The sequence below is a fragment of the Salvelinus alpinus genome, chromosome 4, assembly GCF_045679555.1.
Source record: "Salvelinus alpinus chromosome 4, SLU_Salpinus.1, whole genome shotgun sequence".
Lineage (NCBI taxonomy): Eukaryota > Metazoa > Chordata > Actinopteri > Salmoniformes > Salmonidae > Salvelinus > Salvelinus alpinus.
Window position 1 is genome coordinate 26,832,266 of NC_092089.1, and position 12,039 is coordinate 26,844,304.

At 47.7% G+C, this 12,039-nt stretch overlaps 2 protein-coding genes across 2 annotated transcripts in view; one reads left to right on the forward strand and one right to left on the reverse strand.

Moving 5' to 3' along the window:
- Positions 1–3,861: 3,861 nt before the first annotated feature.
- Positions 3,862–7,023, reverse strand: alg2 (ALG2 alpha-1,3/1,6-mannosyltransferase). Its single transcript, XM_071396328.1, has 5 exons — positions 6,810–7,023; positions 6,240–6,411; positions 6,006–6,143; positions 5,674–5,841; positions 3,862–5,474 (listed from the first exon to the last, which is right to left on the reverse strand). The coding sequence occupies exons 2-5, from the start codon at positions 6,408–6,410 to the stop codon at positions 4,728–4,730; spliced, it is 1,224 nt and encodes a 407-aa protein (XP_071252429.1). The 5' UTR covers position 6,411; positions 6,810–7,023; the 3' UTR covers positions 3,862–4,727.
- sec61b (SEC61 translocon subunit beta) overlaps positions 6,959–12,039 on the forward strand; it is a 32,873-nt gene continuing 27,792 nt past the window's right edge. The window contains exons 1-3 of the mRNA XM_071396329.1: positions 6,959–7,371; positions 8,003–8,100; positions 9,828–9,935. Coding sequence (XP_071252430.1) covers positions 7,369–7,371; positions 8,003–8,100; positions 9,828–9,935 — 209 coding nt within the window. The 5' untranslated portion in view covers positions 6,959–7,368. The remainder of the gene's footprint in view (positions 7,372–8,002; positions 8,101–9,827; positions 9,936–12,039) is intronic.

A 12,039-nucleotide genomic window follows, 5' to 3' on the forward strand; every position in this document is an offset into this window, starting at 1 on the left:
GAAGTCCAGTACCCAGTTGCACAGTGCGGGGTCGAGACCCAGGGTCTCTAGCTTGATGACATGTTTGGATGGTACTATGGTGTTAAATGCTGAGCTGTAGTCGATGAACAGCATTCTTACATAGGTATTCCTCTTGTCCAGATGGGTTAGGGCAGTGTGCAGTGTGGTTGCGATTGCGTCGTCTGTGGACCTATTGGGTCGGTAAGCAAATTGTAGTGGGTCTAGGGTGTCAGGTAGGGTGGAGGTGATGTGGTCCTTGACTAGTCTCTCAAAGCACTTCATGATGACGGAAGTGAGTGCTACGGGGCGGTAGCTGTTTAGCTCAGTTACCTTAGCTTTCTTGGGAACAGGAACAATGGTGGCCCTCTTGAAGCATGTGGGAACAGCAGACTGGGATAAGGATTGATTGAATATGTCCGCAAACACACCAGCCAGCTGGTCTGCGCATGCTCTGAGGATGCGGCTGGGAATGCCGTCTGGGCCTGCAGCCTTGCGAGGGTTAACACGTTTAAATGTTTTACTCACCTCGGCTGCAGTGAAGGAGAGTCCGCAGGTTTTGGTAGCGGGCCGTGTCAGTGGCACTGTATTGTCCTCAAAGCGAGCAAAAAAGTTATTTAGTCTGTCTGGGAGCAAGACATCCTGGTCCGCGACGGGGCTGGTTTTCTTTTTGTAATCCGTGATTGACTGTAGACCCTGCCACATACCTCTTGTGTCTGAGCTGTTGAATTGCGACTCTACTTTGTCTCTATACTGGCACTTAGCTTGTTTGATTGTCTTGCCCTCCTACCCTCCTACCTCCATCCCTACCCTCCATCATTACTCTCCTACCTCCAATCTACCATCCTCCCTCCCTCTCTCCCTTCTCTTCCCTGTTCTGCCTGCCACTCTGGGAGGTCTTAGCTTCCCCTACCGCTTCTCCTCGCTCCCTCCCTCCCCCTCCCTCCCCCTCCCTCCCTTGTCCTCTTCATCCCTATCCCCTTCCATCCCTTCTCCTTCTCCTCCTCATCCCTACCCTCCTCCCTCTCTCAATCCCTAACCTCCTCCCTCCATCCTTACCCTTCACCCTCCCTCTATCCCTACCCCCCCTCCATCCCTACCCTCCTCCCTCCCTCTATCCCTACCCTCCTCTCTCCTTCCTTACCCTCCATCCCTACCCTCCACCCTCCATCATTACCCTCCTCCCTCCATTCCTACCCTCCTCCCTCCATCCCTACCCTCCTCCCTCCATCATTACCCTCCTCCCTCCATCCCTACCCTCCTCCCTCCATCCCTACCCTCCATCCCTACCCTCCTCCCTCCATCCCTACCTTCCATTCCTACCCTACTCCCTGCATCCCTACCCTCCACCCTCCATCATTACCCTCCTCCCTCCATCCCTACCCTCCATCCCTACCCTCCTCCCTCCATCCCTACCCTCCATCCCTACCCTCCTCCCTCCATCCCTACCCTCCATCCCTACCCTCCACCCTCCATCCCTACCCTCCTCCCTCCATCCCTACCCTCCATCCCTACCCTCCTCCCTCCATCCCTACCCTCCATCCCTACCCTCCTCCCTCCATCCCTACCCTCCATCCCTACCCTCCTCCCTCCATCCCTACCCTCCATCCCTACCCTCCTCCCTCCATCCCTACCCTCCTCCTTCCATCCCTACCCTCCTCCCTACCCTCCATCCCTACCCTCCACTCTCCCTTCTCGTCCCTGTTCTGCCTGCCACTCTGGGAGACAGCCTGTGAGTGGAGACCACCAGTATGACACCCAGAACACGTCAAGATTCAAGACTAGATAAATATGACCAGTTCTATTCACAGTAAAGATAACTCCTATTCTACAATACAGTATTAGATCTGTGTCTCACTGTCTCTCTGTCTACACCATATTTTCAGCAGCAGCCCCTACAGCCTACTGTAGCCTGGGTAGAATTAGTCCTATAATGTCTCTCCTTGCAGAGCCATAAACATAGTTTTATTGAGGCTATCTATAACACGCCACTATCAGACATTGTTGATAGCTTTATTAAAACCTCCCAGAGATGGTTATTTTATGTCACTGGACTAAATCACTTTTACACAAAGTTTGTGTGTGTGTGCATGCAGGTGCACATGTGTGTTTGTGCGTGTATCACTCCGAAGGCTCTGCAGAGTTAACAGTTACGAGGTACAGTATATGCTAATATATTTGAATACTTTATAGAAGCAGTAAAATCTGAAATCCATAATTTGTTAACGTGTTCCATGTAAAACAGAGCTGAAAGACATCCCATGAATATCAATGCAGATTTGCTTTGTTTAAACAATATATCAATGACACTCTACAGGCCTACAGCGTTCTCTCTTCTCTGCATTAACCCTTTACACTGACATTACTCCTCCCAACAAGGGACATTTGGAGGACAGAGTTACCAGAACTACCAACACCCTAGACCAGTGGTTCCTAACGTCTTTACGTTACTGTACCACCAACTGAATTTAGCTCTGCCCGGAGTAGCCCAGAAGTACCCCCCATTTGCATTTTACCAGTAAGCCTATGTTCTCATGAGTCTTCAAGTACCCCCTGTGGATAGGCCAAGTACCCCCTGTGGATAGGACAAGTACCCCCAGGGGTCCTAGTACCCCTGGTTGGGAACCACTGTCCTAGACAATAGACAAATTGTTGACTTTTGATAAGTGCACATTCCCTCTCTGAGTTGGAGCAATCCTCATGACTTCTCATCACTCTGGGTTGGAGGTGATGGCGAGATGTATAGGTGTGTGTGTGTGTTCTCTCGGGGCTCTAGCCCAGCGGTCTGTGACCAGGTAAAGGCTTGTAGTGATTAACTTGTTTGTTATTCCCTCATCTCCATTTAGCCCATGATTAACACCCAATCAGAAAGCATGATTAACATCCAATCAGAGAGCAGGTTTAAAAAAACAGAGTTCATCTTTAATGTTGTAATAATAAGGGTACACGCTCCCAAACTGCCAACAAAACGGATATACACACATAAACACACACACCGATACATCTCACCTCAGCACACATACACATCGATAAAAACCCAGCACACATACGCACACACACACAGACACACACCTATACATCTCTCCACCAACGCCCCAATCTCTCCTGGTGTCTGTGTGTGTGGAATTAGAGCCTATTTAAAACCAACCCCGCGGTCTCATTAATGAATTAAGCCTGAGTGCCGGTGGCTCCTGGGCGGTGGTTATCACTGCAGCTCAGGACACATCGTGTCTCAATAACAGAATTACACTACCCCACCGCAGGGCTCAGAGGAGGAGGGAGGGGAGGTGGGAAGGGATGAGGGGGGGACTGACTGACTTGACGGCTTTGAGGGACAGACAGACAGTTATACAGACAGAGAATCAGACAGATGGGGAGACAGAAGAACAGTCCTCCTGTGTGTCCAGAAGCCTGATAGTCTCCTGCTTTAAATCACTGTGTTTATGAGCTGCTGATAGCCCAGGTGGTGATTGGGGGGGGCGATCCGTTCACCACACTCAGTCTCCCACATCCTCAGCCCACCCTCTCCCCGTGGCTCCAGTGTGTGTGTGTTCTCTCCCTGGTGGTTCCAGAGGGCCTCTTTATCTTCCCCTCCTAGCAGGGTCTCTAAATCACCGTGGTAACAGCCCTCCTCATCTCCTGCTAATTCCTCTGCTCACTGAAACATTGACTGAACACACACACGCGCATTCACAAACACGCCCCTCTACTTCTCCGCTCCTCTCCTCTCTCGGTGGCATTGCATTTGCAGTGGGTAGATGACAGTTGGATTTGGTGTGCGTGCGTGTGTTGGATACCTGGCCTGATACACAACAGTCTGGTACAAAAGAGAAAAAGAAAGAACTTGACAACAAAACAAGCAGAGTTGGTAAACTAGATATGTGTCCTCTGTTTTATTAAGACTTGAGGAATGTCAATAAGAGCTCTTCTAGAGGTTAGTAACACAGACTGACCAGCAGACATGACCTTCTATACTACACACACACAATAACCAACACACAGCATCATCTCCTAATAACCCAGAGACAGACAGCAACAGCAATGTACAGGCCAAACATTCCCTCATTGTGAAAAGTAACTAAGGTCTGAAAGGACAGAGGAAGTGGCAAACATCCTGCTTATCGATCTGTGGCTGCCAACTGGCTAATGGCGCTCGGTGGCATGCGCAAACACACAGCAGCACATCTATCACACTACAGATCCATCCTAGTGGTTATGTAGCTCTTGTTCATTAAGCCCTTGGTCACCCCCTCACACACACACACACTTCTAGAACCAAGGGCCGGTGCTGGTATTGTTACGACAGGCCCCGGGGCAGTATGGGTAAAGTCGTTACTCTTTTGTTAATTGGAGCTGAGATTCCATCCCTCCATTCCCTCAGCAACCCCTCCTGGGGGAACAATGACTAATTGTCTAGAGTCCTCCTCAGTCAGCGCACCTCTACAGTACACCCCCCCTCCCCAGTCTGTCCTCCAGTCCTCAGTAACCGTATTTTATCCCTACATACCTAGCCCATCCACCTCTACCTGGCTATAGCTGCAGTAGGATGAAGTTGCACCAATGAAGTTGCACCAATGAGATGCTGATCTCAGGTCAGTTTTCCATTCTTTGGTTAGGAGTTCGGCAGGGATTGAGAGAAGGTAAGCTGATCTAGATGTGTCTATGGGCGACTTCTACCGAAAGCTGCTCCGCTAACGCACCCCAGCCCAGTCTCTGCCCCAGCAGAGGTGTCACTGGGTCAGCCTGAGGATGTACCCGTGCAGCTGGTCTGAGAAGGCCTCCAGGGAGAACTTCTCCTGAACCCGCCTCCTGCCGGCCTGGCCCATGTCCCTGCGGAGCTGGGGGTCTCTGAACAGCTTCTCCATGGCCAGGGAGAAGGCCTCGGCCGTGGGCTCACACAGGAAGCCCGTCTCCCCGTCACCTACACTCTCCAGAGGTCCTCCAGACCTCACAGCAATGACGGGACAGCAGCAGTACATGGCCTCCACTGGCACTATCCCAAAGTGCTCTCTGCTGGGCGTGTAGAGAACACCTGCGCTGCCCCGCAACAGCGCCACCTTCTGGCTGTCTGAGGGAGAGCGCAGGAAGGTGACAGAGTCCTCTACTCCCAGCCGTGCTGCTAGCTCCTTCAGCTCAGCATAGTGCTGGACGTTCTCAGCAACACGGCCGTCGTACCCCCCTGCCACCACCAGGTGGAGTCCTGCCTGGTCCCCCGGGGCGAGGCAGGTCTTCAGGGAAGAGAGGCCCTCCAGGGCCAGACCCAGGCTCTTCTTCCTCTCATAGCGGTTCAGAGACAGGAAGAGGCAGGATACACCTTCAGGGATCAAGCCACCCAGACCCTGCTCTAGCTGCTCCTCAGGGGGCCGGTCGAAGCTGTGTGTGTTGAGGGAGGGGTAGAGGACGTCAGTCTGGACCCCATCCAGGGAACGGAAGGTCTCCCTGAAGACCCCTGCGGTGAAACAACTGTTCACCAGCACCTGGGACAAGAAACAAGAAGGATCAGTCAGTGATATCTCATCAACAAGGTCAGAGGAGAGAGATCAATTGGGAAAATCAAAACTAGTTTCCATTGAAATTAAATGAATGAAACTGTTGGTATTTTGTACTCTTAAGATCTAATCCTTCTTTCTCTGGTTCTATACTCTAATCCTTCTTTCTCTGGTTCTATACTCTCACCATATCAGCCATGCCAGTGGTGAGTTCCTCCAGTCTATCTATGGGGGCGCGGTAGAGCTTTTTCAGAGCTGAGCCTCTCTGGGTCAGGAGCTGGTCTGGGAAATGACAGTAGAACAGAACCTTTTTCCTCTGACGAGACAACCTCAGGACTGGGATACACACCGACACCTGTAAGAGGAGAGAGAGTAGGGTTGTATCTACTACAATCACAACTACAGAAAAAGTGAAGGCAAAAAAGACTAGTGTGAAGGTGAGAGTCAAAATGAAAAGGTAATGGACTGAGTTATACTGAAGTGAAGAGAAAAAAAACATGTTGACGGTGTGTCACCAACCTGATCACAGAAGACCACGTCATACTCTACTCCACTGAGGAAGACCAGGTAGAGAGCTACGTAGATCATCCTGAGGTAGGCACACAGGGCATGCAGGTACCCAAACACACTGGTGGGCAACCAGTCACCCACACACACCTGGAGATGACAAACAGGGTCAGACAGGAAAACAGTGTGAGTGTGTTTGTGTGTGTTATTACACTGTTATTAGATTACACTCTTATAGACACCCACCACGTTCAGGTCTGGGTCCAGTGTCTCTGAGAAGCAGTGTGTGGGGTCATGGTGGGCCGTCCAGATCTGAACACTGCAGCCGCGAGAGCGTAGAGCTACAGCTGCATCCACCACCAGCCTCTCTGCACCACCTATACCCAGGTCTGGGTGGAGGAACACCACCCGCACCATCCTGGAGGAGACAGACAACATGTTTAAAGAAGCCTGATGACACTGACAGGTTGACAGGTGCGTCATCAACATGGGGCTTGTTCAGAAGGGTCAGACAATATTAATAGATTCAATACAACGTTACAGAATGGAGGACATTATTGACATGGCAGAGAGGTGGATTGTTTAGTCTACAATGCCACAACCCATAGAATGTTCTCCCGTTGAATTGGCTAAGCACCATAACATCAGCTATCCGTGATGTTGTTGAAACAGACAATAGATATCTCTAGCCGACAGCTACACTAAACACAGTGAATATAGAGCTTATATCAACCTGAGAGTAGCTAGTATCACAGAGACCAGCTAGTATGCATTCGTTACTAATTCAGTGTGGACGTTGTCTGTCATAAACTTTACCTTTCGCTCCCTGAATAATGCAGTCTGTCCAACTTGTGTCCAGGAAACAGTGGTCAATTTACGAACACTAATATGCCACTGTGCCTATAAATCGACATGCTGGCTCAAATGTTAAATTTATTTCCAACGGCAAATCCCCCTGTGTTGAACCAAAATGGCGTCAGATGCCACCCTCTGGAGCACGTCGCTTCCTATGAGACACGTCACCTCTCTCGGCACGCACACTTTTCATTTGCCTTTCGTTCAAACTCCAAAATTAGATTAAACAAATTAGAAATTAAAGTAAACATTTTTTAATAAATAATTTTTACCAGGAGATTATATATTAATCTATAATTTGTAATAAATTGAATCCGGTAGATGTAAATTATGAGCTGTCTTGGTTCAGGCTTGACATAGGGCACCTAAAATGGTCCTTCGTTCTGTAATCGTGTCCTTTTTAGACAAGCGTCATCTTTCTTGGATTCCTTCTGAAGTTGTGGCGATTTTTGTACAGCACTGCTGCCCTTTTGACGTGGACTTCAGTTAGAAGAACAGTTTAAGTTTTTTCTTACTTAAAATGGTAAGAATTCTATAATTTTTTCAAAATAATTTATATTGTTGTACACCTCTAACTTGGCTTTAGCTAACTGACTGCTTTAGCTACCTTACGTTAGCTAGCTAGCTCTCATTCAATTTAGCTAGGCATAACAGAGACATTCAATTAGCCTCTGTTAGCAAGCTAACCTAGTACAATTACAGGCATGATGTTATAGATTAGTCTTATTTAACATTGCTGTTTTATAAAATAATCATTCTTTACCGTCGAGATGACTGTCAGGTTTAGAAGCCATCTAAGGTAGCCAGCTAGCTAAAGTTAGGTTAGTTACTATGATGATCTATTTGTAGACGTGGCTATTTTTCGAATCAGCGAATCTTTATTCTGTTATGTGTAAGACAGCCAGACTATCACAAACAATCATTGCAATGACATTTGAGTACGCTGTTCATGGCGCTTTAGGGTCCTCGTCGCTGGTAAAGAGGGCCTCTAGTAGTAGCTAGAGTGATCTCCTATATATTATGAGGAAGTTATTTGTGATGATCATTTCAGAGAACCCCACATCCAAGTGGGTCAAATCCAATGGTTACATTTCTGTTTTCTTCTCTATTCTTAGTATTTTGTGTGTGTTTTAATGTTACTGTCTCTTCCTCAGCCTGGACCAGCATCAAGTGCGACTAATGTCGGTGCAGGGAGCCGATCCCCCAGCAAGACCGTGGCCCCCCGCGCAGCAGGATCCACAGTCCGACAGAGGTAATAATAATCATTTATTACATTTCTATAGCACTTTTCATAATCTCAAAGTGCTTCAAAAACAAAATACCAATGCATCATCATGGAGCATGGCAGCAAGAGCCACACAAAACCCCACCTAACACAGAAGGATCTACAACAAACAAACACCAAGACTCCAGTCAGACTCAAGACATTTCATACTGGTACCCCTAACCACCTCCAAGCATCAACATTACCACCTAGCTCCAACCTATAACACATGAGTACATTACTAAAATAAACTACATTTTATGTAGACTAGAGGATATAAAATGATTTGGGACCCTCCCCTTCCCCTGTCTCTTTGATTACATAATACTGTAGGGAGAGTGATGGTGTTTAGATATCCCTCTGTGAGTAGATACCACAAGATGGATGTTGGTGCTTTAGGCTTAATCAGTATGTAATCAGGGCCTCGCTGTCATCATCATCATTACCCATTACTACCTTATCCCTCATTCACTCATTACCTCGTTTAGCCCCCTTTAATCTCAGTTGATGTGTACAGCAGTTATGAATCACTACATCAGGACATTAACTACTGGAGCTAGTCTGAACACAAACTGCTGTAGTAGAGGGAGTTAGGTACTGTAGTACTTCTACCTCAGACAGCAGTGTTTCCCCTACATTCATTTAGCAGCGGTGGCCCACTGCTGCTAACTTGTTGCCGTGGCAGGGGGGGAAAAGGTATCTATTTTTTTATGTGTATATCCAGGGGTCACATTAGCTAGTTCTTTGGATAAGAACACTCATTCACACACAATGCATTGGTTCAACACATTTGGCAGAAAATCGTTTTCATCAGATGTCAACAGAAGTACAACACTATTTAGCTAGCAGCCACACGCAAATTGGCTTACAATGAAAAAGCAAGGTATTTTTTACAAAAACTATGCATGGCCATATTTCTAATGTTTATAGGAAATGTAGCTGGCTGGATTCTTTTTAATGCTTTGTTTTGAAGTTAATCTTGCATTTTAACTGGCTACCGGAGAAAAAACACACCGGAGAAAGGTATCCTACACATCAGTCAGAGCGCTGTCTGGTGATCCAATGACGAGAGCAAAGATATTTCATCAGAGTGGAGTGCAACTGAAGCACGAAAATGATCCTGTTACATTAATGATTTGGAGCGAACCCTGACTGAAGCAGGGCAGAATTTACAATACGCATTTAAGATCTGCGTTTACAAAATGCAACAAATCTTTTTTCTGCATAAAAAAAAAAAAATACAATCACAGAATCCTCCGTTAGCGCGACCCATGATATCTCTGCTGATAAGCACTTTTAAATTGATAGTAATTGGCTCAATGACTGGATGTCTATGGGAACAGCTAGCATGTCATTTTGTTACTGCTAGTAGCACCCCCCGCTACCCTTGCCACCACTGCTGGGGAAAAATCCTGCGGGAAACACTGGACAGTGTCTGTGATTTGTCATTTCACACAATAATGTTATGGGTTCAGATATGGCTTAGAACTGCACAGTCACTGCAGAGGCAGTATTTCCTAGAGCCTGTGTTTTTACATCTAACCATCTGAGACTCAGGCAAAAAAAACAGTCAACTGGAGCAAATGAAGGTTAATTGTTTGTGTGCAGGCAACTCTGTAAAGGTGTGACTGACAACCTCTCATGTAAATAGCTTGTTGTCTCTTGTATATGATGTTCTAGCTCACATGTTGTGTCTCGTATGTGTGATGTCACAGGAAAGCAACGAGCAGTGGCACACGCAGTGCAGGCAGGACCACAGCGTCAGCAGGCGGCACAGGGGGCATGTGGCGCTTCTACACTGAGGACTCACCAGGACTCAAAGTGTGAGTGTATATATACACACAACCATACACACTCACACAAAGGCTCTAGGATTCCTTCAAAAGCACACAAAAAAAAAATATATATATATATGTCACACACACACCACACACACACAGAGTAGGTATGTACAGTGTTTATGAGGAAGAGCATGAATGTTTAATGGCAGTAAATGAGACTTGGGGGACTTGGGCTAAATGCTGATCAGACCCCAGGGTGTGTATGTTCCTGGAGCCCCCGTCCCCTTACAGACGCCGTCAGTTCAGCTCCATACTGTTCCTTAACACTGGTGAACACTCCAGCTTTCTACGTCTGGCCGCTTTCTGACGGTCGGCCCGCTGTTCTGACTCCTGGTCACAGTTCTAGACTGAGACCACTACTGACAACGGTTAGAGGTCTCCTCTACTCCACACAGTTCTAGACTGAGACCACTACTGACAACGGTTAGAGGTCTCCTCTACTCCACACAGTTCTAGACTGAGACCACTACTGACAACGGTTAGAGATGTCCTCTACTCCACACAGTTCTAGACTGAGACCACTACTGACAACGGTTAGAGGTCTCCTCTACTCCACACAGTTCTAGACTGAGACCACTACTGACAACGGTTAGAGATGTCCTCTACTCCACACAGTTCTAGACTGAGACCACTACTGACAACGGTTAGAGGTCTCCTCTACTCCACACAGTTCTAGACTGAGACCACTACTGACAACGGTTAGAGATGTCCTCTACTCCACACAGTTCTAGACTGAGACCACTACTGACAACGGTTAGAGGTCTCCTCTACTCCACACAGTTCTAGACTGAGACCACTACTGACAACGGTTAGAGGTCTCCTCTACTCCACACAGTTCTAGACTGAGACCACTACTGACAACGGTTAGAGGTCTCCTCTACTCCACACAGTTCTAGACTGAGACCACTACTGACAACGGTTAGAGGTCTCCTCTACTCCACACAGTTCTAGACTGAGACCACTACTGACAACGGTTAGAGGTCTCCTCTACTCCACACAGTTCTAGACTGAGACCACTACTGACAACGGTTAGAGGTCTCCTCTACTCCACACAGTTCTAGACTGAGACCACTACTGACAACGGTTAGAGGTCTCCTCTACTCCACACAGTTCTAGACTGAGACCACTACTGACAACGGTTAGAGGTCTCCTCTACTCCACACAGTTCTAGACTGAGACCACTACTGACAACGGTTAGAGATGTCCTCTACTCCACACAGTTCTAGACTGAGACCACTACTGACAACGGTTAGAGATGTCCTCTACTCCACACAGTTCTAGACTGAGACCACTACTGACAACGGTTAGAGGTCTCCTCTACTCCACACAGTTCTAGACTGAGACCACTACTGACAACGGTTAGAGATGTCCTCTACTCCACACAGTTCTAGACTGAGACCACTACTGACAACGGTTAGAGATGTCCTCTACTCCACACAGTTCTAGACTGAGACCACTACTGACAACGGTTAGAGGTCTCCTCTACTCCACACAGTTCTAGACTGAGACCACTACTGACAACGGTTAGAGGTCTCCTCTACTCCACACAGTTCTAGACTGAGACCACTACTGACAACGGTTAGAGATGTCCTCTACTCCACACAGTTCTAGACTGAGACCACTACTGACAACGGTTAGAGGTCTCCTCTACTCCACACAGTTCTAGACTGAGACCACTACTGACAACGGTTAGAGATGTCCTCTACTCCACACAGTTCTAGACTGAGACCACTACTGACAACGGTTAGAGGTCTCCTCTACTCCACACAGTTCTAGACTGAGACCACTACTGACAACGGTTAGAGGTGTCCTCTACTCCACACAGTTCTAGACTGAGACCACTACTGACAACGGTTAGAGATGTCCTCTACTCCACACAGTTCTAGACTGAGACCACTACTGACAACGGTTAGAGGTCTCCTCTACTCCACACAGTTCTAGACTGAGACCACTACTGACAACGGTTAGAGGTCTCCTCTACTCCACACAGTTCTAGACTGAGACCACTACTGACAACGGTTAGAGATGTCCTCTACTCCACACAGTTCTAGACTGAGACCACTACTGACAACGGTTAGAGGTCTCC

Excerpts from the sequence above, each read along its gene's own strand:
- alg2 (XM_071396328.1), bottom strand. The coding sequence starts at position 6,410 with ATGGTGCGGGTGGTGTTCCTCCACCCAGACCTGGGTATAGGTGGTGCA. Across the intron at positions 5,842-6,005 it reads ACGTGGTCTTCTGTGATCAG|GTGTCGGTGTGTATCCCAGT; the intron begins GTTGGTGACACA and ends CTCCTCTTACAG. Across the intron at positions 5,475-5,673 it reads CCACTGGCATGGCTGATATG|GTGCTGGTGAACAGTTGTTT; the intron begins GTGAGAGTATAG and ends TTCTTGTCCCAG.